The sequence below is a fragment of the Dama dama genome, chromosome 14, assembly GCF_033118175.1.
Source record: "Dama dama isolate Ldn47 chromosome 14, ASM3311817v1, whole genome shotgun sequence".
Classification (NCBI taxonomy): domain Eukaryota; kingdom Metazoa; phylum Chordata; class Mammalia; order Artiodactyla; family Cervidae; genus Dama; species Dama dama.
In genome coordinates, this window is record NC_083694.1 from 59,380,795 (window position 1) to 59,403,608 (window position 22,814).

General features: G+C 47.1%; 1 protein-coding gene across 3 annotated transcripts in view; it reads left to right on the plus strand.

Annotated features, from left to right (window-relative positions):
* Window positions 1-22,814, plus strand: part of CACNA1E (calcium voltage-gated channel subunit alpha1 E) — a 326,283-nt gene that overhangs the window by 283,723 nt on the left and 19,746 nt on the right. For all 3 annotated transcript variants that reach the window (XM_061161261.1, XM_061161262.1, XM_061161263.1), the window contains 6 exons: window positions 2,207-2,290; window positions 3,007-3,132; window positions 6,710-6,775; window positions 12,040-12,131; window positions 12,680-12,845; window positions 17,907-18,034. In XM_061161261.1, the coding sequence (XP_061017244.1) occupies window positions 2,207-2,290; window positions 3,007-3,132; window positions 6,710-6,775; window positions 12,040-12,131; window positions 12,680-12,845; window positions 17,907-18,034 (662 nt within the window). The remainder of the gene's footprint in view (window positions 1-2,206; window positions 2,291-3,006; window positions 3,133-6,709; window positions 6,776-12,039; window positions 12,132-12,679; window positions 12,846-17,906; window positions 18,035-22,814) is intronic.

Consider the following 22,814-nt stretch of genomic DNA (forward strand, 5'->3'; position numbering starts at 1 on the left):
AGAGAATTAAAATACATTGGTTGTCTGGAAAAAGAAAAGTGAAAGTGTTGGTCACTCAGTCATGTTCGACTGTTTGTGACCCCATGGACTGTAGCCCGCCAGGCTCCCATCCATGGGATTCTCCAAGCAAGATACTATAGTAGATAGCCATTCCCTTCTCCAGGGGATCTTCCCAACCCAGGGATTGAACTCAGGGCTCCTGCATTGCAAGCAGATTCTTTACCATCTGAGCCACCAGGGAAAAAAGCTTTACATATTATTCATTTTACCTTCATAAGAACTCTATTAGATTGGGCATTATGATTTTCTTCTTATATGGATGAGCTGGGGCTCAACAAGATTCAGTACTTCGCATAAGTTTACTAAAAGACAGAGCCTGTGTTCAGATCCCGGTCTGTCTGGCTTCGGAAGCCCACATTTTGTCCTCCATAATCTCCTAGTCTATACTGTACTCCTCTGGGCTTTACCATGCTGTATTGTAAAGCCTCCTCTACTGGAATCCAGGGCTTCTGTCCCCTGAGACCTAGATTTGTATTCTAGCTCATAAATAGGGACTATATAAGAATGTAACACAGGAGACCCATGTTCAATCCCTGGGTCAGGAAGATCCCCTGGAGAAGGAAATGGCAACCCACTCCAGTATTCTTACCTGGAGAGTTCCATGGCCAGAGGAGCCTGGCAGGCTACAGTCCTTGGGGTTGCAAAGAATCGGACATGACTGAGCGGCTATTGCTCACTCACATCTAAGAATTAGGAAGTTCACCCCAGGTTGGGAACAGGAGAGCCCTGAGATGTGAGGAACTCAGAGACTCAACTTGGCCCCAGTCCTGAAGGAGTAGGCGCCCTTCACAGCAGTGAGTTTGTGAGGCTGGATGTCTGGTTTATCTACATGCCTGGCAGGCGCCTGTGACTTTTGAATCAGACAGACCTCTCCAAGCCTCAGTTTTCTCCTGCATTAAAGGAGGATAACAAGAACTGCCTTGTACAGCCAGAGATACTGTGTGTGTGTCCAGTCAGGGAATATACGTAAGACGTCTAGTCCTGAGTAGGTACTCACAAATGTACCTCCTCTCTCCCCACACCATTTCTATCACATTTCCCTCCCCACTCTTCATGCCAGCCCTACCACTCAGTAATTTGTGAAGTATTTATCACTACCTACTTAGAGCATCCATGGGAGGAATAAATGAACTGAAAGGATGCTGAGGAAGGATCTGGCACAGAATCTGGCATGTATAGTAAGGATTCTTGAATGCCAGCCATGGGGGTGGGAGAGGGTATAGTTGTGCAGTGCTCCAGGGGTCACTTACAGGAGCTGCCACCCACGGGCAAGTGGGTAATGTTTTGGAGACCCAGGTATTCTGTTTCTTTCAAGGAATATAGTCCAAGGTCTCTGTTCACCTGAGCCCCGGAGATGAGAACAGAGCACACTTTTCTCTAATGTTCCAGAGCTGAATGTTTTCTGGTTGGTGAATTTTCCAGGTCCTTTACTCCTTTGTCTCCTTTAACCTTCTCATCTCATTACTGCTTCGTTATATTTTATTTAGTCACACCTCCTCAAAAGGTGTAACAGAGCCGAGAAAGATGGGAAAGATGAATTCGTTCATCCTATTGCCAGTCGGAAGTTGGTTTGAAAAGGTTCAACGAGGTTAGGAAGAGATTTTTGGCACATCTTTGATCTTTAAGCACTTAGGACATCTCTGTGACTTTTATTGTTAGTTGAAAGTCAGAATGGTGTACTTATAGGGTCCCATGATACTATTTAAATAATTTAAAAGTTATAGGAAACCTTAGACTAATACTGTAAATCATTTTATTGTCTTGTAGGTGACAATGATCTTTCTTTTCTTGGAGGTCAATGTGTTCTAGGCTACAAATCACTTTCTTACATATTTTTATGTAGTATTACATTAAAAAATCTTACGTGTTCTTTATATAGCTTTTTAAGTCAAAAACAAAGTCTTCAAATAGTGATGAAACTACTTCCCAAATGAGAAATTCTCAAATTAGTGAAGGAGAAACCGCATTTTTGGTTAGAAATAGGAAACCAAAGCCAAAGTTAAAATGAACTTGTCTTGGAATTGAAAAGTTTTAATTTCAAGTGAAAGAGTTCTATCATGAAAGATATTTTTTCCTTCATTTTCCCCCCTTGTTTTCTTTTCTCCCCCCAACCCCGCACATGCTTATGGCTGAATTCACTTGGCAGAACTATTTCCGAGACACCTGGAATATCTTTGACTTCATCACCGTGATTGGCAGTATCACAGAAATTATTCTGACGGACAGCAAGGTAAATAGCTCTTGGATCGTTCTCTTTAAGCTTGGTCCTGGAGTAGCATTAAAGCAATCCTCGGCACCTTCAGTCCATTTTTAACTCCTGAAACCCAGTGTGCAGCCTCCTATTCACTTTCTCAGTCCTGAGCTTTCCCCAGAAAATGGCAACATTGGATGACACTGGATCTCATGGAAGGCTTGGTCCCATTTGCACCACTCAAATAGGTGAGTGGGATAGAGGGCCCAGGAGAGGCCATGTCACAGTGTTCTGCTAGATTCTTCAGGAGATACCAAGAATCTAGGCACAGGATCTTTGCCCTCAAAGTTGTTAGACCTTAAGTGTTTCCGAGATGGTTCATCCCAAACAAAATTTGGAGAGCTCATCACAAAACCATCGTGTTCTAGAGGGATTATGAGGTCTGCTCTCTGACACTCACATGCAAATTTAGGACCACTCAGAGAAGACCAGGGAGGCCAATTTTGCTAACTGTGTTCAGGGTACCCATCTGGGGAGCTTCTGTGCTTTCCTGCCTGGGAATAAAGGGTGGGCCTGGGGAGGCTCAGAGAGATGGTCCTCTCTGGCCTGCCAGCTGGAGACGGGGTTAAAAATGAAAGACACCATTCGTGTTCTATTTTATGATCTGAATGAGGGATAAATGCACAAATGCCAGTGCTTAACTTTTCTAAATGGCCCGAATGTCACTAATGATATGTTTCCTTCTGGTCCACCAGCTGGTGAACACCAGTGGCTTCAACATGAGCTTTCTGAAGCTCTTCCGAGCAGCCCGCCTCATCAAGCTGCTGCGTCAGGGCTACACCATCCGCATTTTACTGTGGACCTTCGTGCAGTCCTTTAAGGTAAAAGGCCTTACCAGCTCCTCCTCTCTGAGGGTTGAGGGGCCCCTGTCACATCAGACAGAACACCGGGCAACACAGCATTATTCCGCAGGTTCCCTCGCTTCTGGGAATAGCTATTTGTCAGAAGCGTCAGATAAACACAGCAGTCCTCAGCTACAATACAACTCAGCCAGGAGGTGGTTAGCTTATGACTGATTAGTTAGGATTTCATTCTAGAAAGCATCCCAACTTTGAAACTCAGTTATTGTCTCTGTTCACTGAGGCAGGGGGCTTGTGTGTTCCCTCCCAAGTATTCCAGAATGCCCAGAGCAATCCTATCCATGGACAGAGCCAGACACCTATAGTCACATATCCTCTGCATTTTCAGAGTTTCATCCATGGCTTTATTTCACCCAACAGTTTTTCAAAGGACTCCTTGAGTTGTGTTTTATAACAAGATGATTCATACCATTCCCACACATGTCATCATTAGTATGTAATTCCTGAACCATTGAATGTATCGCATGCTAATGGCCACCTCTGCGTCCTGCAAATGAATAAGACGTCTGGGCAAGGTTAATATGGTGAGCATCTTTTGAATGACCTCATCAGGTTGTACAGAGGTATATGTGTAATAAACAAGTTAAAACTTGAAACCTGAGACCTGTGTAAATGGCAGAGACTTTCAGTAAAAGAAATTTTCCATATTTAAATATTTGCATGCTGTAGCAAATATAATTCGTTTTTGAAGTTTGGGGAGCATTTATGCTATTCAAAAACTTACTGTTTTCTTCATAAAATAGGGTTTTTCAATAAATGTATTTTTAAAATCTGATGAAATTGATTCAAAGATGAAAAATCATGAATTTAATAATTGCCTTCTTTAATTATTTGTACATTTTAATTGTATTATTTGATGTTTGACTGTGCTGGGTCCTCATTGCTGTATGCAGGCTTTCTCTAGTTGTGGAGAGAAGGGGCTACTCTTCACTGTGATGCTTGGGCTTCTCATTGCAGTGGCTTCTCTTGTTGCCAAGCACAGGCTCTAGACACATGGGCTTCAGTAATTGCTGCTCGCAGGCTCTGGAGCTCAGGCTTAGTAATTCTGGTGCATGGGCTTGGTTGCTCCAAGGCATGTGGAATCTTCCTGGATCAGGGCTTGAACCCATGTCCCCTTTGTTGTTAAGTGGATTCTTAACCACTGGACCACCAGGGAGTCCAATTATTTGTACATTTTAATTCCAAACTGAACTGAAGAGAGCTTGTCAGTGAATTCATGGTTTCTCGTTATTTAAAGGGGACTTCACCCCACACCATCATGACTGAATTACTTCTCCATCAAGTTCTTGTGCATCTGAAATGTGAGACCAGTTGTAAGGATGTTCAGGTTCCCATGAGCAACCTTGACATCTTTATTGTCTTCATCATAATTGTTTGGTGTGATAATTCCCACAGAGGCCTCGCCTCGATGAAAACTGTTTCTCCAAAACTGAATGACAGAGGAGAAATCAAAACCCTTAGCAAGAATTTAACCACTTGAGTCTTGGGTGGAGCTGGATTTAGAATTTGAAACACAAGATGCTCTTAAAACCTCTTTGTAGAGGCCTGCCCAAAAAGTTCCAGTTGTTAGTCTCTTAAGAAGTATGTGTCAGCCTGTCATATTCTCACGATCACCAGTTCTCTGTGAAAGTGTATACTATTGAGGGCAAAGAAAAGCATGTCAAAAACTGATGGCCAAATGGTTGGCTTATTCCAGTGAATAGAGAAGAGTGGAGACACATGTGTCTGTCTCCAGGTGACACTGTGGTGGGTGGGTGTTTCCTTTTTGGAGCCGCTCTGGGACACAGTGTAGAAGTTGGTTTAACAAAGGCTGCCTCTGCACACGCACAACAGAGAGCCACACGGTGTAGACAGCATTGTCCCGTCTCTGCCTCCCCCTCCCTCACCCTGAGCATCATCTCATTTCCCACCACTGACTCCAACTCAGTGCTTCTCTCTCTCCCTTATTTTTTTCTTTCTTTCATAATTTAATGATGACACTCAGCTGTCTTCCAGTTTGCATATTTTCTGACCGGAAGTACGTTGTTATTCTTTGTTCTGTGAATGTGTTGTGTCTTTTCTTTGTCTAGGTGTTTTACAATCCTTTTTGAAAAAAATTTTTTGGCTGTGCCACTCCACATGTGGGATCTTAGTTCCCTGACCAGACATCAAACCCACGCCCCTGCATTGGGAGCGTGAAGTCTGAACCACTGGACCACCAAGGAAGCCCCTCTTTTCCTTATTTTGTGTTGGAATGTATGCCATGACAAGGAGAGAGATCAGGATGGGAGAGAGGTGCCAGGGACTAGAGATGATGGAATGGGGAAGGCAGAATAAAGGCAGGAAGCACAGCATAGAAGGTGATGGGAAGAGGCCAGAAACCTGCCTCTGTGCCCTCTCCTTTCAGCAGAGGGAGTCTTCACGTGCCCCTGTGGGATGTGGCCACTGCTCACAGACCTTGAGAATCAGCACTCCGTGGGAGAAGGGGTTCTCCCACCAACTCTCAATTTCATTTTCATGTTTGTTCTTTATTCAAATTGTAAGAGTCTCCCAGGACTCTTCATTTAGTTAGCACCGTGGAGAAGCTCTGCCTGGCTCGTGTGGTCTGGAAGCCTTCAACTGCCCTCCTGGGAGTCGTGCTCTACACACTTGAGAGAGTGAAGCCTCGGAGTCGCACAAACTGCCAGGGAGGCTTCCTGGGTGGTGAAAACAAGGGGCGTCCATTGTCAGCGCCAGGATCCCCTAGAATTGTAGCGCCCACCCTTTCCCCCAAACCAAACTGCCCTGTGTCTTCATTTCCCCCAGCCACCAGGGGCAACTCCCTGCCTGCCTTCTCCTCCACCCACCCCTTCACCTCCACCTTTAAAGTGTTGTCATCCCAGAGTGGCAGGTAGCTTGCACAGGATTGAAGTTTGTGCCACATGGCTGCACGGCAGAGTTTTGTGGTCACTCACACTTTGAAAGACTTTTTGGAATTTTGCACAAAACAGACTGAAAAGTCAGCAGGCTTAAACATTGGAAAAAGATGGTTCATCAGAGCCTGAAGGCGCCTTGTAGGAACTGACCAGTGACTGAGACCTCTCAGCCAATTCATTCTGCTTCCAGATGCTTCATTAGGAGCCTCGTGTTGAGTGAAGGAGTGGGAAGGGTCATACGGGGATTTGGGAGTCAAAGCTGGATGCTTGCTGTGTAATTGGCATCATAATTGCCCAGGTTATTAATATTCTGCATACAGAGTGGGATGAAGACCAGACCCAGGAATTTTTCCCAGCTCTCCCTCAGATACCCGGCCACACACTTTACTGGGTCTGAGAAGATTCTTGGTGGGGAAGGAAATTACGAACCTCTCTGAGGCCAACAGCTTGCATACCTATCAGACGATGTGGACATCTGCAAAAGCATGAAACTCCAAAATAGAACATCCCAGGGGAACAGAGAGTGACTGCCCTGTGTTTAAGTCAGTCTGAGGGCAAAAGTTCCTACACTGCCTGGGGTGCAGTTTGTTGACCCCAGAGCTGCCTGCCTTTAAATTCATGGTCATGTCTCTGCTTCCTTCTAGGCCCTTCCCTATGTCTGCCTTCTGATTGCCATGCTTTTCTTCATTTACGCCATCATTGGGATGCAGGTGAGTGGGTGCCTTGGGAGCCTGATGGGGGACAGCTGTCGCCCATGTTGTCTCTGACTTTCCAGCCTGAGCTTGCAGGATTGAAGGTGCTTTAAAGAACCCCTTCTTACCCAGAGGTTGAAGTGTTATAGCTCAGTCGTGTCCAACTCTTTGTGACCCCATGGACTGTAGCCCTCCAGGCTGCTCTGTCCAGGGGATTCTCCAGACAAGAATACTGGAGTAGATTGCCATTTCCTTCTCCAGGGGATCTTCCTGACCCAGGGATTGAACCTGGATCTCCTTCATTGCAGGCACTTTCTTTACCACTAAGCCATCAGGGAAGCCTCTTACCCAGAGGCTCGCTGTAATATCTTGCTGCAATATGACCTTGGGAATTCACATGTGCAGTTCCCCACTCAGGTTGCCCAGGTGGTCAGTGTGGTCTGATAACAGGGGCTTCATCTGTGGTTGTCAGATCCTGGTGCTTTCTCAGAAGCAGTTGGATTCCACTGAAGATAATGCCGTTGTTCTTGGCCAGAGGGCGCCCCCTGAAACTAACGAGAGGGTGAGGCTCCTGATGGTCCATACCTCAGGAGCCTCCCATATTTGAGCCAGACCTAGAAGAAGATCAGATGGTTGCTCTCCTATAGACACAGACACAAAATGTATGTGAGTTACACCCCAAACAGTTGAGATTGGGAACAACTCAGAATCTCTGGCAGCGTGCCCAATCCATGGGAAATCCCTGGGCCACATTCCAGCTGATGCCTGTCAAAGGACCATGCAGCTTGCTGGATGGTTCTCCTGGGTTAGCACATCCTTTCCAGTTTCAAGATTGAGACGTGGATGAGGTTCCCACCCTGGGTACTCATGCAGATAACCAGAGGCCCACTGAGCAGAAGGGGCCGAGAGATCTTTCAAAAGGCAGTGGTCATTTGTGGTGTGTGAACACCTACCATAAACACCCTGCAGCACACCCCAGCACCTGTCTGGTTGGGTACACAGGCTCTGCTGGGCTCCGAGAGGCTGACTTTCTGACTTGGAGATATGGAGGCTACACCCCGGTGTAAGACCTCAGGCACGTGGCCATCTCCTGCAGTCAGGCAGTCTGGCTGCCTTTGGACAGCCAGCTGCCTTCTCAGTGGTGGCTGCCACCTGGAGCCACTGCTCACATCCCCCAGACTTGCCGTGTCGGCAGCCCTTTCTAGAGCTTGTCTGAAATGTCATCTTTTTGCTCCTCTCTCTTGCCTGCACTTCCTAATTTTGTTCATCTTCTAATCCCATTACTGGAGAGTTTTGTTCTCCAAAAATACAACAGAATGTCAGGTGTCAGAAAACGTGAGACTTGTTTGAAAAGTAATGAGTTCTCCTTCACGGAGGATATTTCAGTAGAGCTTTAATGATGATGTCAGGGGTGTGTTGCAAGCTGAATCCCAGCTGAAGCTAAAGCTTGTCTTGCTGACTTCTATTAAGTCCTTTCTAACTATGAAGCATTTGATTCTAGAATTTAAATGTTCTTGAATAGCCAAATGAAACTTGATTAAATTAGGGGGTTTTTTGTTTTGTTTTTTTGTACACACTTAAGGGGGAAGATCCCCTGGAGAAGGGAATGGCAACCCACTCTGGTATTCCTGCCTGGAGGATTCCATGGATAGAGGAGCCTGGAGGCCCCCGGTCCATGGGGTTGCAAAGAGTTGGACAGGACTGAGCAACTAACACTTTCAAAATAGTTCTTATCCCTTTTCATCTTCAAGAAAAATAAATTAGGAACACCATCTCTAATACCTGTTAGTGGTACTACTGATAATGATGAATATCATTTACTATCACTTGAATTCCTAAGTGTTTTAGACACTGTGCTAAATGTATGCTCTTACCTCCTCCTGCCTCTCCCTTCCTCTCTTTCTCTCTCTCCCTTCTAAAGTGTATATATTATACCCACACACATAAATACAGGACACACACGATACATAACTAATGTATTCAGGAATGATGTGAAATGTTTAGAGGTGGGTTTCATTGTCTCCATTGTTGCCTAGCATGGTTAAGTAACTTGTAACACACTCCAGATCTTAGATATAGGTGGGAGAGCTAAGTTTAAATCTCAGCTTTGTCTGCTCCATAGCCCATATCTGCACCTTCTCTATAGTGACTCTCCTCCCACCAACAAGGAAACACAAGTATTTCTTTGACTCTTCAGTGGCAGGTGGAAAGTTCTCCAGTTGTGACATTGTGATATTTACAGTAGCCATAATGTGTAATAATTTATTGTCCATAGACTTATTTCCAAAAACTAAAAGCACTGTTCCCATTCTACCAAGACAGGAATGGCATCCCCATTTTGACGTACCTTTAGCTGGCTGTCTTCATCATGGCCCTTGACAGAGACCCCACACCATGAATAAAGAAAACACCTGGAAAAAAAAAAAAAAGCAGACACCTAACTTGTTACCAGAAAGGTTGTTTCTCGTATAGCCACAACAAACAGGGGAGTCCATACCAACAGAAAAGCAAAAGAAGAGTAGAGAAGCATCCAAAAGACAGAGATAGCAACAGGATGTGTCTTTGAGAAGTATTGTTATTCTGAATTCTCAAGGGCTTCTTGGAAGAAGTGAGCTTTGCAGACAAATCTGATGGTGAAAAGGAGTAAGTTGCTGGGTTTGGGAAAGAGCTCTGGGGCTGCTAGTAGTTAGGAGGTGTGGCTTTTAGACCTCAGCTCCACCACTGACCAGCTGTGCAAACTTAGTCAGATCACTGAACCTCTCTTGGACTTAGCATCATCACCAGTGCAGCAGAGGAGTTGGATAGATAGCTTTATGGATCCCTTCTAGTTCTTAAATTCTGTATGTGTGCTCAGTTGCTCAGGCATGGTTGACTCTTTGGGACCCCATGGACTGTAGCCTACCAGGCTTCTCCATTCATGAAATATTCCAGGCAAGAATAGGGGCGAGTTTCCATTTCCTACTTTAGGGGATCTTCCCAATCCAGGGATCAAAACCTTGTCTCCTGTATCTGCTGCGTTGGTAGGTGAATTCTTTACCACTGTGCCACCTGGGAAACCCCAATCCCAAGTGAAAACAAGAGTTAAGCCTATAATTGCATTAAGTGTTCAGATGGGTCTCAGCAAACCTTTCTCTTTCATAGCCTTTCCTTTTGATGTTGGAGATTTGGGTTAATGACAAGGACTAAGTGAAAAGCTTTTAAAAAAGGTGAAAAAATTTAAAGGCCACCTTTGTAATAAATATGCACTTTTGGCTTAACAATAGCTCCTTGACTATTACACACATAACTTTTATAAAATAACAGTGTACCCTCTGGCCAGTTCATGATTGGTAAGGTGTTTGAGAAAATCGTAGAGAGGACAACTAATGAAGTCTTCAGGAGAGTCATAGGGAGAAAAAACCCCAAGTTGTATGTGTAAGAATCAGGGATAAGTCGTGGATTTTGAATTAAGAGGATGAAAAGAAAGACAGAAGGAGTCATGAACATGGGCAAGGATATGTGACAGTTTCCTCCTGGGGCGTCCAGAACGAGGTTTGATTGTTTGGCTGGGATTTTTTTCAGTGCTACTGTTCGTCTGATTGGGGGCCCTCAGCCTTCTTATCTCCCTTCTTCCCTCCTTCCCCAATGCCACCTAGCTTGCCACCTCCATTCTCCCTGAGAGAGAAGTAGTATTTAGGTTTTGAAAATCAGCGTTGAGAACAAATTCCCCAAGCAGGTGTCAGTGGGAGTTATTTGGGCAAAATAGCAGAGACTGTTCCTCAATTGCACATTCCAGAGGAAAGTGTGTTCCATTTAGCACATATTAGATAGACTGATAGGCCTTCAGTTGTACAAACATTGCCTTGCCAGAGTAGATCCTGAGATCTGAATCATGACTGGGGAGGACAGTACATGTGTAAGGATACCCTTCCCATCTAGATAGGGCTTCCCTGATAGCTAGCTCAGTTGCTAAATAATCCGCCTGCAGTGCAAGAGACCCCAGTTAGATTCCTGGATCAGAAAGATCCTCTCAAGAAGGCATAGGCTACACACTCCAGTATTCTTGGGCTTCCCTTGTGGCTCATCTGGTAAAGAATCTGCCTGCAATATGGGAGACCTGGGTTCGATCCCTGGGTTGGGAAGATCCCCTGGAGAAGGGAAGGGCTACCCATTCTAGTATTCTGGCCTGGAGAATTCCGTGGACTGTATAGTCCATGGAGTCGCAAAGAGTCAGACACGACTGAGCGACTTTCACATTACTTCACTTCCCATCTAAAGAGATGTGGGATACACCTTGGCTCCAGGCAGCACTGTGTCTAGGAGTTCATCCTTATTTTCTGTGGCCAGAAGTCTTGTGTGTGCCTCTTATTTCCATATGAATTTGCACAGTAACCACATTCTAAGCCCAATGAGCAACAGCAGATCAGAAAACTCACTCTGTAGCCAGATCTGCCCAAACCTGTTTTCTTTTTCCTTTTCCAAGTATCCAGTTTTCCAGACTTTCTTCATCCCATGGGCCTGGGCTATAGATGTATCACACTTCCGAGGTGTGACTCTTTGGGTGGGAGCACATCCCAGGAAGATAGGGATGCCCCTCTCTGACTTACAGTGCTTGCAAATTTCAGGGCAGCTTCTGCCTATTTCTTTTTTATAAAGAATAAATCACATCTTCTGCAAATACATATGTTCTCATCATTACCAGCTGAGACAGGAAGAGAGGGGGGTAACGCGTTCCCTGCACGCCTGTCATGGGGTAATCTTGTTGACAGACGGCTTGAATGCCGTGGTGAATAGGTATCATAGAAATTAAAAGACCAAATTAGGTGTGGGAGGAACTACATCCAAGCAGAATGACTTCCAGAGATCTTGCCTTCTGTGGTCCTTGCAAGCATTCCTCCTCTTTGCTTCCCTGGAGAATATAACTCTTGCCACATATCAGGCCAAGAACGTGGGGTCTGCCAGCCTTCCTGGGTTCTGAGTTGTCTGCTTCAGGGTTAGGCCGTCAGGAGGAGCCATGTGGGTGAAGCTACTGCCCCTGCCAGCGTGTGCTCGGTCGGGTCGGACTCTTTGCAACCCCGTGGACTGTCGTCTGCCAGGCTTCTCTGTCCATGGGGTTTCCCAGGCAAGAATATTGGAGTGGGTTTGCCATATCTTCCTGCACAGGATGTTCCCGACCCAGGCATCGAACCTGCGTCTCTTGCGTCTCCTGCATTGGCAGACGGGTTCTTTACCATGGTGCCACTGACCCTGAAGGTCCCACTGCTTACTGATGCTCAGGGCTTTCTGCTGTTTTTCTCATCCAGGTCTTTGGAAACATAAAGTTAGATGAGGAGAGTCACATCAACCGGCACAACAACTTCCGGAGTTTCTTTGGGTCCCTCATGCTGCTCTTCAGGTACCTGGATCCATCCCTGCTGTGGCTGGAGCGCTCCTGAGAGAGGGACACAGTCACCTGCCTTTTCTGCCTGTTTCCGTTTGTCTGCCTGCTCTGCTTCTGTGAGGATAGATGGGGGTGGGCTGGTGGCGGGGCCTCCAGAAAACCGCCCTGCTGACTTCAGGAAGTTTCCTCCACATCTTTGGCTCAGTAATCGGTTTGCAAATGGCAACTTCAGCACCTCCTCTAGGGCTCAAAGAGGGGGAAGTTGAGGCCAGAGTCCATTAAAAGGCTGAAACCATAGATGGCCAGATTTACATGGAGTCTTCGAGTCCCACAGCCCTCTCTACCACTGTCAACAGAAGACAGAGAAGCAGTGCCTGAGGTTGTAGAACCCAAGAAGCCCTCCCTGGCACTCTCCGTCACGGGATGGAGAGCACAGACAGAGGCTCATGGGGCACAAAAGAAGCCTAGGAAGGGAAGAAGGGATGCAGGAACCGGGAAGATGGTCAAAGAGAGGCTGGGCCGTGCAGACCTGCTAGTACTAACTGAGTTGTCTTTGGGTTCAGGAGTGCCACGGGTGAGGCCTGGCAGGAGATAATGCTGTCGTGTCTCGGGGAGAAGGGCTGTGAGCCCGACACTACTGCGCCGTCGGGGCAGAGCGAGAGTGAGCGCTGTGGCACCGACCTGGCCTACGTGTACTTCGTCTCCTTCATCTTCTTCTGCTCCTTCCTGGTGAGCAACAGTGTGCTATCAGCTCAAGAAGGGGTCCAGCCCACCTGCCTGATCAATAGACGAGAGGTTTCCTTCTGTGTACGTTCAGTCACAAGCTCCAGCCCATGTTGAGAAATAGGTCCTCCTCAAGAGAGCTCTTGGAGGCCAAGGTGCTTGTTGGACACCCGGGTGGGTGGCTTTCATTGACTGAAAAATGTCTCTGCTCCTTCTAGGGTAGGACTGTGTGAGGAGAGGTGATGAGGGGAGTGGATGGGGTTCAGCAAATTCAGCATCAAATGTCATGTTGAATTGGTGGTGACTCAAAGTAAATCTTTCTCTTCTGTATCTCTGGTGTTTTATATCTTACAAGCAGGACTGAGAATCTCTAATCTCTCTTTTAGAGACCTTTGGACCCTTTGAGAAAACGTACCCGAAACTCTAAGTGGATAGCATTAATCGAAGCAGGATGATGACAATGTACAATGGAATAGATGTGGTTCTTTCTTAGGGTGCTACATTTGATGGCACTTGGCCAACTTGATAGATGTGAAAGGATACGATTGCTCTTGCATTGGTTAAATATTGAGTAATGCATGAAGCACACCCATCTAGAAAATGGTGAGAAGCCCCAGGTGCCTTCTGAACTCTTTTTTTGGGAGAAAGCCTGACTTGGCACAGAAGCTTCTAGAAATCTCTACCCTGCACCATCAGATAAGTGGTGATAGAATAACAGGCAAGGCGCTACCAGGTCATTCTAAGGGTTAGTGCCGTGTTTCTGGCCACCCTGATGTCCCTCAGCTCAGCTCCCCTGCTAATGCCACCAGCTGCACAAAAATAGTCTCAAACTAAAGTGCTGCCATTTAAAAGTGGCCAGCTTCATGGCTGGGCATCCCAAAGTGAATTGTCTGGTGTCCAGGCGTTTCTACCTCTTTCAAGTGACCCGGAAGGGACTTGGCACATGTCCAACTGTCAGGTGTGAAGTGGCCTACAGACAGACTAGTAAGGGTGTCAGGCAGGTTGATGTAGCAGTGGATGAACTAGCCGGAGACTTGGGGAGCCCACATTGGTCATGTTGCTTTCTAGCTTTAGCCAAGGCACCTTCCCTTTTGTAGCTTCTGTAAAATAGAAAAAGTACTTGGTGATAAGACTGTTATCTGTACAGTGAACTGATATGTGTGGATGTGCAAGGTTTTTTAATGAAAAAAGAACAAAAAACTTTATCTTATTTATAAATAGGAAAGTATAATGAAAATAACTGCAAGGAAATTTAGAATGATTATATAAATTAGAGTTTTCGTTTATTCATTCCTGTATTCAGCTCATTTTTACTGAGTGGCCATTATAAGGTTCACCTTGAGCTAGGCACTGGGGTGAAGCCATTCAGTCCCTCTGTCACCTAGAATTGAAAGGTGAGAGTCATGCAGGAGTATTAGTGCCCATCATGGGGGAAGGGGAGCACAGAGAAGGCCATTCAGACATCTCCATTTTATCTTCCATCATTTAAGTGTTTAATAATAAATATTTTAAAAGAAACCAAAGATATAACTGGAAAATTAATTAGAGACTATAAAGTACTTTTAGAATTTTGACTTAGAGGCTACTGCATAATTCACATTAATGTTATTTTTAAAGAGGCTATATTCAGTATGAGATGATAGGCTTGCAAATCTCAGCCCTACACTGACTCCATGACCTTGGGCAAGTCACACAGCTTCCTCAAGGCAAACCAACCACTCTGGAAAGATTTACTGATGCGCTGGGATGTACCCAGCTGTGTGCTTGGAGCTAAAGAATACAAATGTGTATAGGAAGTGCTTGTGTCCTTGAAGGGCTGATGGTAATTAAACCTGCCTCACAAAAGGTTAGAACAAGCATTAAAACATATGATAGGCATGAATATATATACACACAGTGCAATAAAAGACTATGCAAATGTAAAGCAATAATAATACAAATAGATCGTTTTTGCTAACATTAATAATGGGATCTGGAAAGGAGTGTAAAGAAAATGTGTGGATACAACAGGCCCTATCTGCAGGTCCCGCCTCCACGAGTTCAACCAACCTCAGACTGAAAATGTTTAAAAAACCAAAAAACTCCAGAAAGTTCCAAAATCCAAAAGTCGAATTTGCCACATACCAGCAAATGTCCATTGCATTTACATTGTGTTAGGAATGTGTACAGAAGACTGTGCATAGGTTATATGCAAATACTACACCTTTTTTTTGGGGGGGGGGGGCCACACTGTGCATGGCTTGTGGAATCTTAGTTCCAGACCAGGGATCAAACCTGGGCCCCCACACTGAAAGCGTCAAGTCCTAACCACTGGACCACAAGGGAATTCCTGGTACTTTACCATCTTACATAAGGGACTTGAGCATTTACAGACTTTGGTATCCGGGAAGGTCGTGGAACTAATTCTCAGCAGATGCCAAGGGATAATGATGCTATGTACTCAGTCACTCACTCGTGTTCAACTCTTTGCAACCCCATGGACTGTAGCCCACCAGGCTCCTCTGTCCATGGGGTTTCCCAGGCAAGAATACTGGAGTGGGTTGCCATTTCTTCCTCCAAGGGGATCTTCCTGACCCAGGGATAGAACCTGTGTCTCCTCCATTTCCTGCATTGGCAGGTGGATTCTTTACCACTGCTCCACCTGGGAAGCCAGTTGTATATGGAAAATCCTCTATAACCTGGGCAGTGATTAAATAAATTTCACTGTGGCTCCAGGCACAGTGACAGAAAGAAAAGTCCATGTTAGGATTAGATTCAGCTGCTTGAAATTCAGCTACTTCAAATAACAGTGGTTTTACCACGGGGGATGTTTATTTTTCTGGCATGTCAGTGAAGCCTGGAGGAAGGCAGTGTGGGCTCGTTATGGTGACTTCACAGAGTGTCTGGTACCCCAGACTCTTTCCCTCTTTCTGCTTCCTCACCTCCACCGAGTGTCCCTCAGCTTTGTTGTAAGAAGACAACTAGATTCCAGGGATCCACTTCCATTCTAGGCAGTGGAATGGAGAAGGAAGGAAGGGAGGAGACCGGTTATTAGGATGCAACCAGCCATCTCTGTATTGCAGAGGAGACTCCCAGCAGGCCCTGGCTGCGGACTTTCTCTTGATCCCGAGTATCCTATCTGCATATCCTGTTTGCTGGGCACTTCCACCCACCCAGCCACTTCACCTGGGAATCAGCAGCAGACACTCCCATTTGCTCACCCCCCTGCAGGCGATTCATCTCTGTCAGGCAAGATTCTTTCTCTTGCAAGTGACAGAAAGTCCAGCTCCACCTGACTTGAACAGAAAGGGATTTTATCAGCTTATATAAATGAAGAGTTGGGCAGGACAGGCTTAAGCAGGCTTGCTCTAGGGCTCAGATGACATCATCCCCAGAACCAGGTTTCCTTCTCTGTTGATGGATCTCTTCCCCAGGCTTCTCCACAAGAGCTCTTTTCTCCAACACCCCCAGCCCGTGGTTCCAAGATGGCAACAGCAGCAGCAGCTCTAGACCTCAGTCCCTACATATTCAAGGCCAATAAGGAAAAACAAGTTCTCTTGCTCAGAAGATTCAATGCCATTTTCTTGGCCTTAATTGGATCACCAGCACTGTAGCCCAGGGGACAGGATTCAATGGCTGGTTGAGGCCTGGGTCATGGTAGTGCCCCACTAAACTGTATTCACTGGGACTAGGCAAGGGGTGTGTCCCTGGGAAACCGGAAGTAGTGTTGGGTGCTGCTATTCACTGTGGCCAAGGCCTGTCAAGTCCACCTCCTTTATCTCTGTATCCAGGCTGCTGTCCTGCCGCTGGCCTGGCTCAGGAGCACCTCACAACTCTCTGCCTGGACTGCCAGCCACCGTCCACCCTGCTGCCAATGCAGTCTGAATGCACATAGCTCTTCTCTTTCTCCTAGTTCAGCCTCTTTAGTGGTTCCTGTTGCCTCCTGCATAATCTAGATGAGAGCCCAGTGAGTCATGGAGCCCAGGCTAAATCAAGTTTGCCAGCTGTTTTTGTATGGCCCATGAGCTAGCAATGATTTTTACCTTCTTCAGTAGTTCAGAAAAAAAACTTAAAAGATGAATGATATTATCCTGACATGAAAATTATATGAATTTCAAACCCATACACTTTTCTGTCCCTGTTGTGCATGTTTCTTTCACGGCTCTCAAAAAGGTCTAGGAACTTCCCTTGGGGTTCAGTGGTTAAGAATCTGCCTTCCAGTGCAGGGGATGTGGGTTTGATCCCTGGTTGAGGAACTGAAATCCTGCATGCTTCAGGGCAACTAAGCCCACTTGCTATAACTAGGGAGAAGTTGGAGTGTGGCAACAAAAAGAGCCTGCATGTTGCAACTAAGATGGAGCCAAATACATATATATTTAAAATCTGTAACATTTGTATGTTTCCAGTAGTCTCTGCTGAATACTAAATGTCTTTAAGAATATTCAAGAGACAGCATCTAGTGAACACCTGCTGTGCTTTAAGGAATGTGCTAGTCATGGAAATATATCTCAGACCCGAACTTTCTTACTTCCCACCCCTGGCACCTGGAGCTCTGTCTGGAACACAGTAGGTGCACAGTAAATGTTGTTGAACAAGTAAGCAGGAGAACAGGGTCTCAGAAGCACTTGAGAGCCGTGAACAGCTTCAAGTTTTTGCACAGTAAGCCCAGCATCCGCTGTAAGGCATCCCACCAGGTCTCTGACAGGCAGCTGTGGTGAGCACGGGTAGGGAAGGGAGACTGGAAGAGAGGCTTGGTGTTGGGCCTTGACTTCCTCTGGCCTTTGAGAATGTGTTGCTACTGCTGCTCCCTCTGCTGCTGCAATAACAAAGAAAGAAATTGAATAGATAACAAAAGCAACTGAGGAGTACTTCGCAAATATAAAGTGGCATAGCAAAGTGGATTCATAGCACTCCTCACGTAGTGAGATGTGTGGTTCAGTTGTGAAAATGCGTTGCCTTCAGCAGGATCAACAGGGCTATGGTAAAGAACTTTTTAGCCTTACAAACTTGTGAATTCTTTACTTGCCTCGCAGTTTGTTTTTCTGCTCTGGGTCTCCCCTAACTCCCCTTCTCCCCCTCGCCCTCCAGATGCTCAACCTATTCGTGGCTGTCATCATGGACAACTTTGAGTACCTGACTCGGGACTCATCCATCCTGGGGCCTCACCACCTGGATGAGTTTGTCCGTGTCTGGGCAGAATATGACAGAGCAGCATGGTGCGTAGGCCTCTCGGCCACCCCCTCTGGGGCCCATATCAAAGGCCTCTGGGGTTCTCAAGGAGGAGGTTGGGATGGGAGCCACCCCATTCTTGCCTGTTGCAGAAGGAGAGGAGAGTCCTCCTGGCTGTGGGCCGGGGAAGAGGCCAGGTCCTCAGATTGGCTCTGGGATCAAGCACGCTATGGACCACTTAGCTTCTGTGTTTTCCTTTCCCTGCTCCTTCCTTCTGTAACAGGCATTTTCCTTTCTTTGACAATCTCAATACACAGTCTGCAACTCAGAGTATTTGAGCTCAGTCCACAGAGGAGCTTCCAGAATGGTTAGTGAACTCCTCTGAGTCACGGGGGCGGGGGGGGTGCGGGTGGACAAGGGTTCTCTGGGTCAGCTGGACATCTGGCCACCTTAGTCCTTTCTCTCTCTCATCCCTCTCAAAAGTACAGTTTCATATATCTCTGAAATTATACAAACAACCAAGCAAGTTATTGTTTGAACTGATGGTTTAAACACATGTGGGTTTCTGTTGATTGCATGGAACTGAGTTAAATGGCAGGAATTTGCAGAGATGACCTCCCTGGATCTTTTTCACTTTCCAGTAGTTCTCAAGTGAAATTGTGCCTTCTGGACTTTAAAGCAGAGGCTGAAAAACTATAACCCATAGGCTCAATGTGGCTCACTTTATCTGGAAATAAAGTATAATTGGAGCACAGCTATGCCCATTTATCTATTGTTTATGGCTGTTTTCACACATTGTGATAAAGACAGTATGACCCTCAAATTAAAAAAAAAAACCTTTATTATCTGACCCTTTACTGAAAAAGTTCGCAAATCCCTGCTTCAAGTTCAAAGGCAACCTTTTGGTCCTCACAGTGGAAGACAAAGAGAGTGCTGTGACCACTCATTTCATGGGACCTTTGTCCCAACTTATTTTAGTTTTAGGATCTTATCTCACTAATCTATCCATTCTGGCCCGCCTCTGAAAATACTATAAGAAGTGCCATCCTTCATAGGAGCGGGCCACGTTGCTTCCACCTGGAACCATTTCATGATCTGAGACTCTTCCCCAAACCTATCCTCCTATGAGGCTGTTGCCCTTGGGTCACTTATTTAGGTGTTGGAAGAGCACATAGGAATTCCTCTTCCCCTCAATAATTATTAACAACTTAGAGCACAGATTTCTCTGAATCCGTTGTTTTTACAGTAGCTGAGCAATGGTGTTTGCTTTCTGGGCCTCCTTTCTAGTAGGATAGGGTGATTAGAATGCCATGGGCAATGTGTTACAGGCGAAGGGAGCCAGGCCTGCATCTTGTCAGCTGTGTGGCCTTGGGCAAGTCACTCAACCGCGCTGAGCGCCCATATCTGTTGTATAATAGTGGTAATGATCCTACCTCTGTGAAGGCTGTTTGTAAGGATTATATTAAATTGTATATGTGACTTTTGTTATCGTTAATAAGCATATGGGAAAGGAAGTAGAAAGTATGAAAAATTGGTGTCTGTAAAGCTGGATGGCCATGGGATCAGGATACCAAGAAGGGACCTCTATCCCTCACCTGAGAGAGAAGAAACTATTTGCCAGCAAAGGTGTTCTTTACTCACCTAGCCTCACTCAGGTAAGAGCCCTTGGCTCTCAAAAACCTCAACTTCCTGTGGTTTCACATTATTTGGGGACCCAAATCCCTTGTGCATTAACTATGCTACTCCCCAGTTCTTCCATCTGCTGGGAAGAGCAGTTCCATGAGGACTAATCATGAGACTCAGACACAGGAGCTGTGAAAGACCAAGAAAAACCTCTTGCATCTGCTTTGAAATTCCCAGCGTGACTTGTCCTGGTTAGTTTCACTGGCCTTCTCTAGGAGATGAGAGGGGAAACTAACTAAGGTGAAGTGGGCCAGTGTCTTCAAAAAGGAGACAGGTTGCAAAGTACATCAGCCTATAGACAACAGAACCAATTCACCCACACCTCCACCATAAGGAACCAAAGAACACGTGGTAAAATGAACCTCCTCTCAAGAGTCAAGAGACTTCGAAGTACTGCTGAGCTATTTGGAAGAAGAGGAAGAATCAACAGCAAAATCAAGAAAAGATTAGGAAGAGCGGAGCTGGGGCAAAGTTGTCGTCTTGACATGGCTGGTGAGGACTGGATGCTTGGAGGTGGAGATGTGCACCTATAGTTTGCGATGGAAACCTGGATCTAAACCGGGGTGTGTCCAGACCCACAGATCTCTGGCCGTTGCTGACTGGTTCTGACCCTTCACAGAGCAGATGCTTTAGCCTCTGAAAATGAATCAACTGTCCATTCTCTTCTTGCCTCAGGAAGCCAGAAGTCTCTAGCAGGCTCTGTGAAAGGGGGCTGATGTGACAGGCCCCAGTGTTCCTGGGATTCTGACTGGATCTGACCAGGCTGTCTGCGGGTGGGGTGGCAGGAGCAGGACTGGAGGGGAGAGCCTTGTGGCTCCCTCGCAGGCTGCTTTTTGAGCACAGACCCCGGCAAGCTCCTAGCACATCGAGAAGCGTTTGCCCAAGCAGAACTCGGGGGAAAATCTGCCACAAAGAGAAGCAGATTCCCTCCTGCCAACTGTGCACCTTGCTAATTAGCCTAATGGGAAATTTCTCTCTCACAGTCCGGAGAAAGATGCTGACTTCCCACCAGTTGACAAGCGGGTCAGAGTAGCTGCCTGTAAACAGTGTCTGTGAAAAGCAAAGGGCCCTGCAGTCCACTTTGCAGCCGCCCGGCATCTGCTCTTGAGGGCGGCCGGAGGCATTTGTGAACTGGTGGGCTTGGTTCTTAGAGGCCTAGCTGGAGCCAAACTCCATTTGCCGCAGCTGGCCAGGTATGGGCCAGACACCTCGTGGGGTGCTCATGGTCACCAGGCATTGATTTCCGTGGAAAACCGGAGGCCCTGTAGTTGGCAGAGTGATGGTTCATGCCGTTTGCAAGGTGCTGGTTCTCTGATGCTAACCGTCCTCCGTCTCTCCTGGTCTGGCTTTGCCTGGCCCCAGGAAAGAAGCCACCCATCCTCCTCCGGCCGTCCCTTTCATGGCTAGGCTGTCGTGTCTCTCCTCCCTTCTCTGAGTGTCCTATTAACCCACCTGTGCTTCCTTTACAGCGGCAGGATCCCGTATAAGGATATGTACAAATTAGTGCGGGTGATCTCGCCGCCTCTGGGCCTGGGAGAGAACTGCCCCTACAGGGTGGCTTGCAAGGTTTGCCTCCGGTCCCCAGCCGTGACCGTGACCATGACCGTGACCGGCAGCGGGGTGCAGCCTCCAACCCCCCTCCTCTCCGTTTTGCTCCACCACCACTGCGCCACATGAGGGAACCTTCATGTTGCTTTCCTTTGAGTTTAAAGAGGTCCAAACCCTTCCAGAACCAGCAGCTGTTACACAAGGAAGGAGGGCACTTGGCGGGGGCAGGGGGAGGGAAGTGGATAAAAAGAGCTGAGGATTTAATAACAGAGGCTGCTTTGACCTCTGTCTTCTTCACACGCACACACTCATTTGTGCGTGTGGAACACACACACATTCTCCTCTCTCTCTTTCTCACTCCACCTTATTCTGTGGATTTAACCAGAGGAACCTCTCCCTCCACAGAAGGCAGAAATCTTTTTTTAATTCAGCACGGAGTTCTGGTTTCTTTCCCTTGGAGATAGAGCGCCTCCTTCTCACACATGAGTAGCATCCTCCCATAGAGAAGGTAGCAAAGTGTGATTCTAACCACACTTACCCCGGCCCCATTCTGGACAGTTTGGTCCCAAGCAGTTATTTTGGGTTGGTTGGCCAAAAAGTTCGCTCGGATTTTTTTCCATAAGGTCTAACAGAAAACCCTGAACAAAACATTTGGCCAACCCCATGAAAGCTATAGGACAGAGAGGTGAGAAACAGTTAAAAAAAAAAAAATGAGGGCAGGAGGTGAGGATAAGTAAAGAAGGTGAAGAGGATAGAGTCTATGGGGTGTGGGAGAATTTCATAGCTCAGAGAAGGTCTGGGAAGGTCTCAGTAGAGCACAGAGGTTCCAGAGCAGAGTTCTTGCCTGAGGGTCCTGCCGTATATTGTTGAGGGGTCTGTTGTGACTGCCCAGTCACGGCTTGTTGTGAGACCAAGGAACATGGTCCAGGGGGCACACAGGGGACCTCCCTCTCCAGCTGACACAGTGGCTCCGCCCCGCCCCGGGCCAAGGCCACGCCCCCGAGATAAGGAGGCCTTTCCTGCTGTGCCAGGAGGGATGTGCAGGCTCCCTGGGGCGCAGCGCAGTCCGGCAGCTGGCAGACGACTTAGGCCCAGAAAGATGCCAGCCTGGGCGATGGGGGAGGAGCTGGCCGGGGACGGCGGCGAGTGATTCGTGTACTCGGGCAGGCCGAACAGCTGCCTCTGCAGAGACTCTTTAAACTCCACCCTGGTGAACCCCGCGCGGCCGCATGTGGGAGAGCCCGGGAGGGCAGCATGGCATGCGAGATGCTCCTCCTCCTCCTGGTTTTGTTTCTTCTGGCCCCAGCATGCCGCCGCCCCAGGGCATGCCGGCACACAAAGAGCACTCTTACCCCACAGAGCCAGGTGGAAGCAACGGGCCAACGGAGCAGCAGTCTCCGCCCACCACTTTCAGCGCCAGCCGCCACCTCCTGCAGCACTCACACCATAGGCGGGATACACGATGCCCCCGCCTGCGGGTTCAGAGCAGGAGAAGGGCCTGACTTCCAGGCCGAGGAGAGGGGGCCGGAAACCCTTACCCCAGGGCTGGAGCACCGTCTATCTGGTTTATACCGCTCGCACACAGCCCTGGGAAGT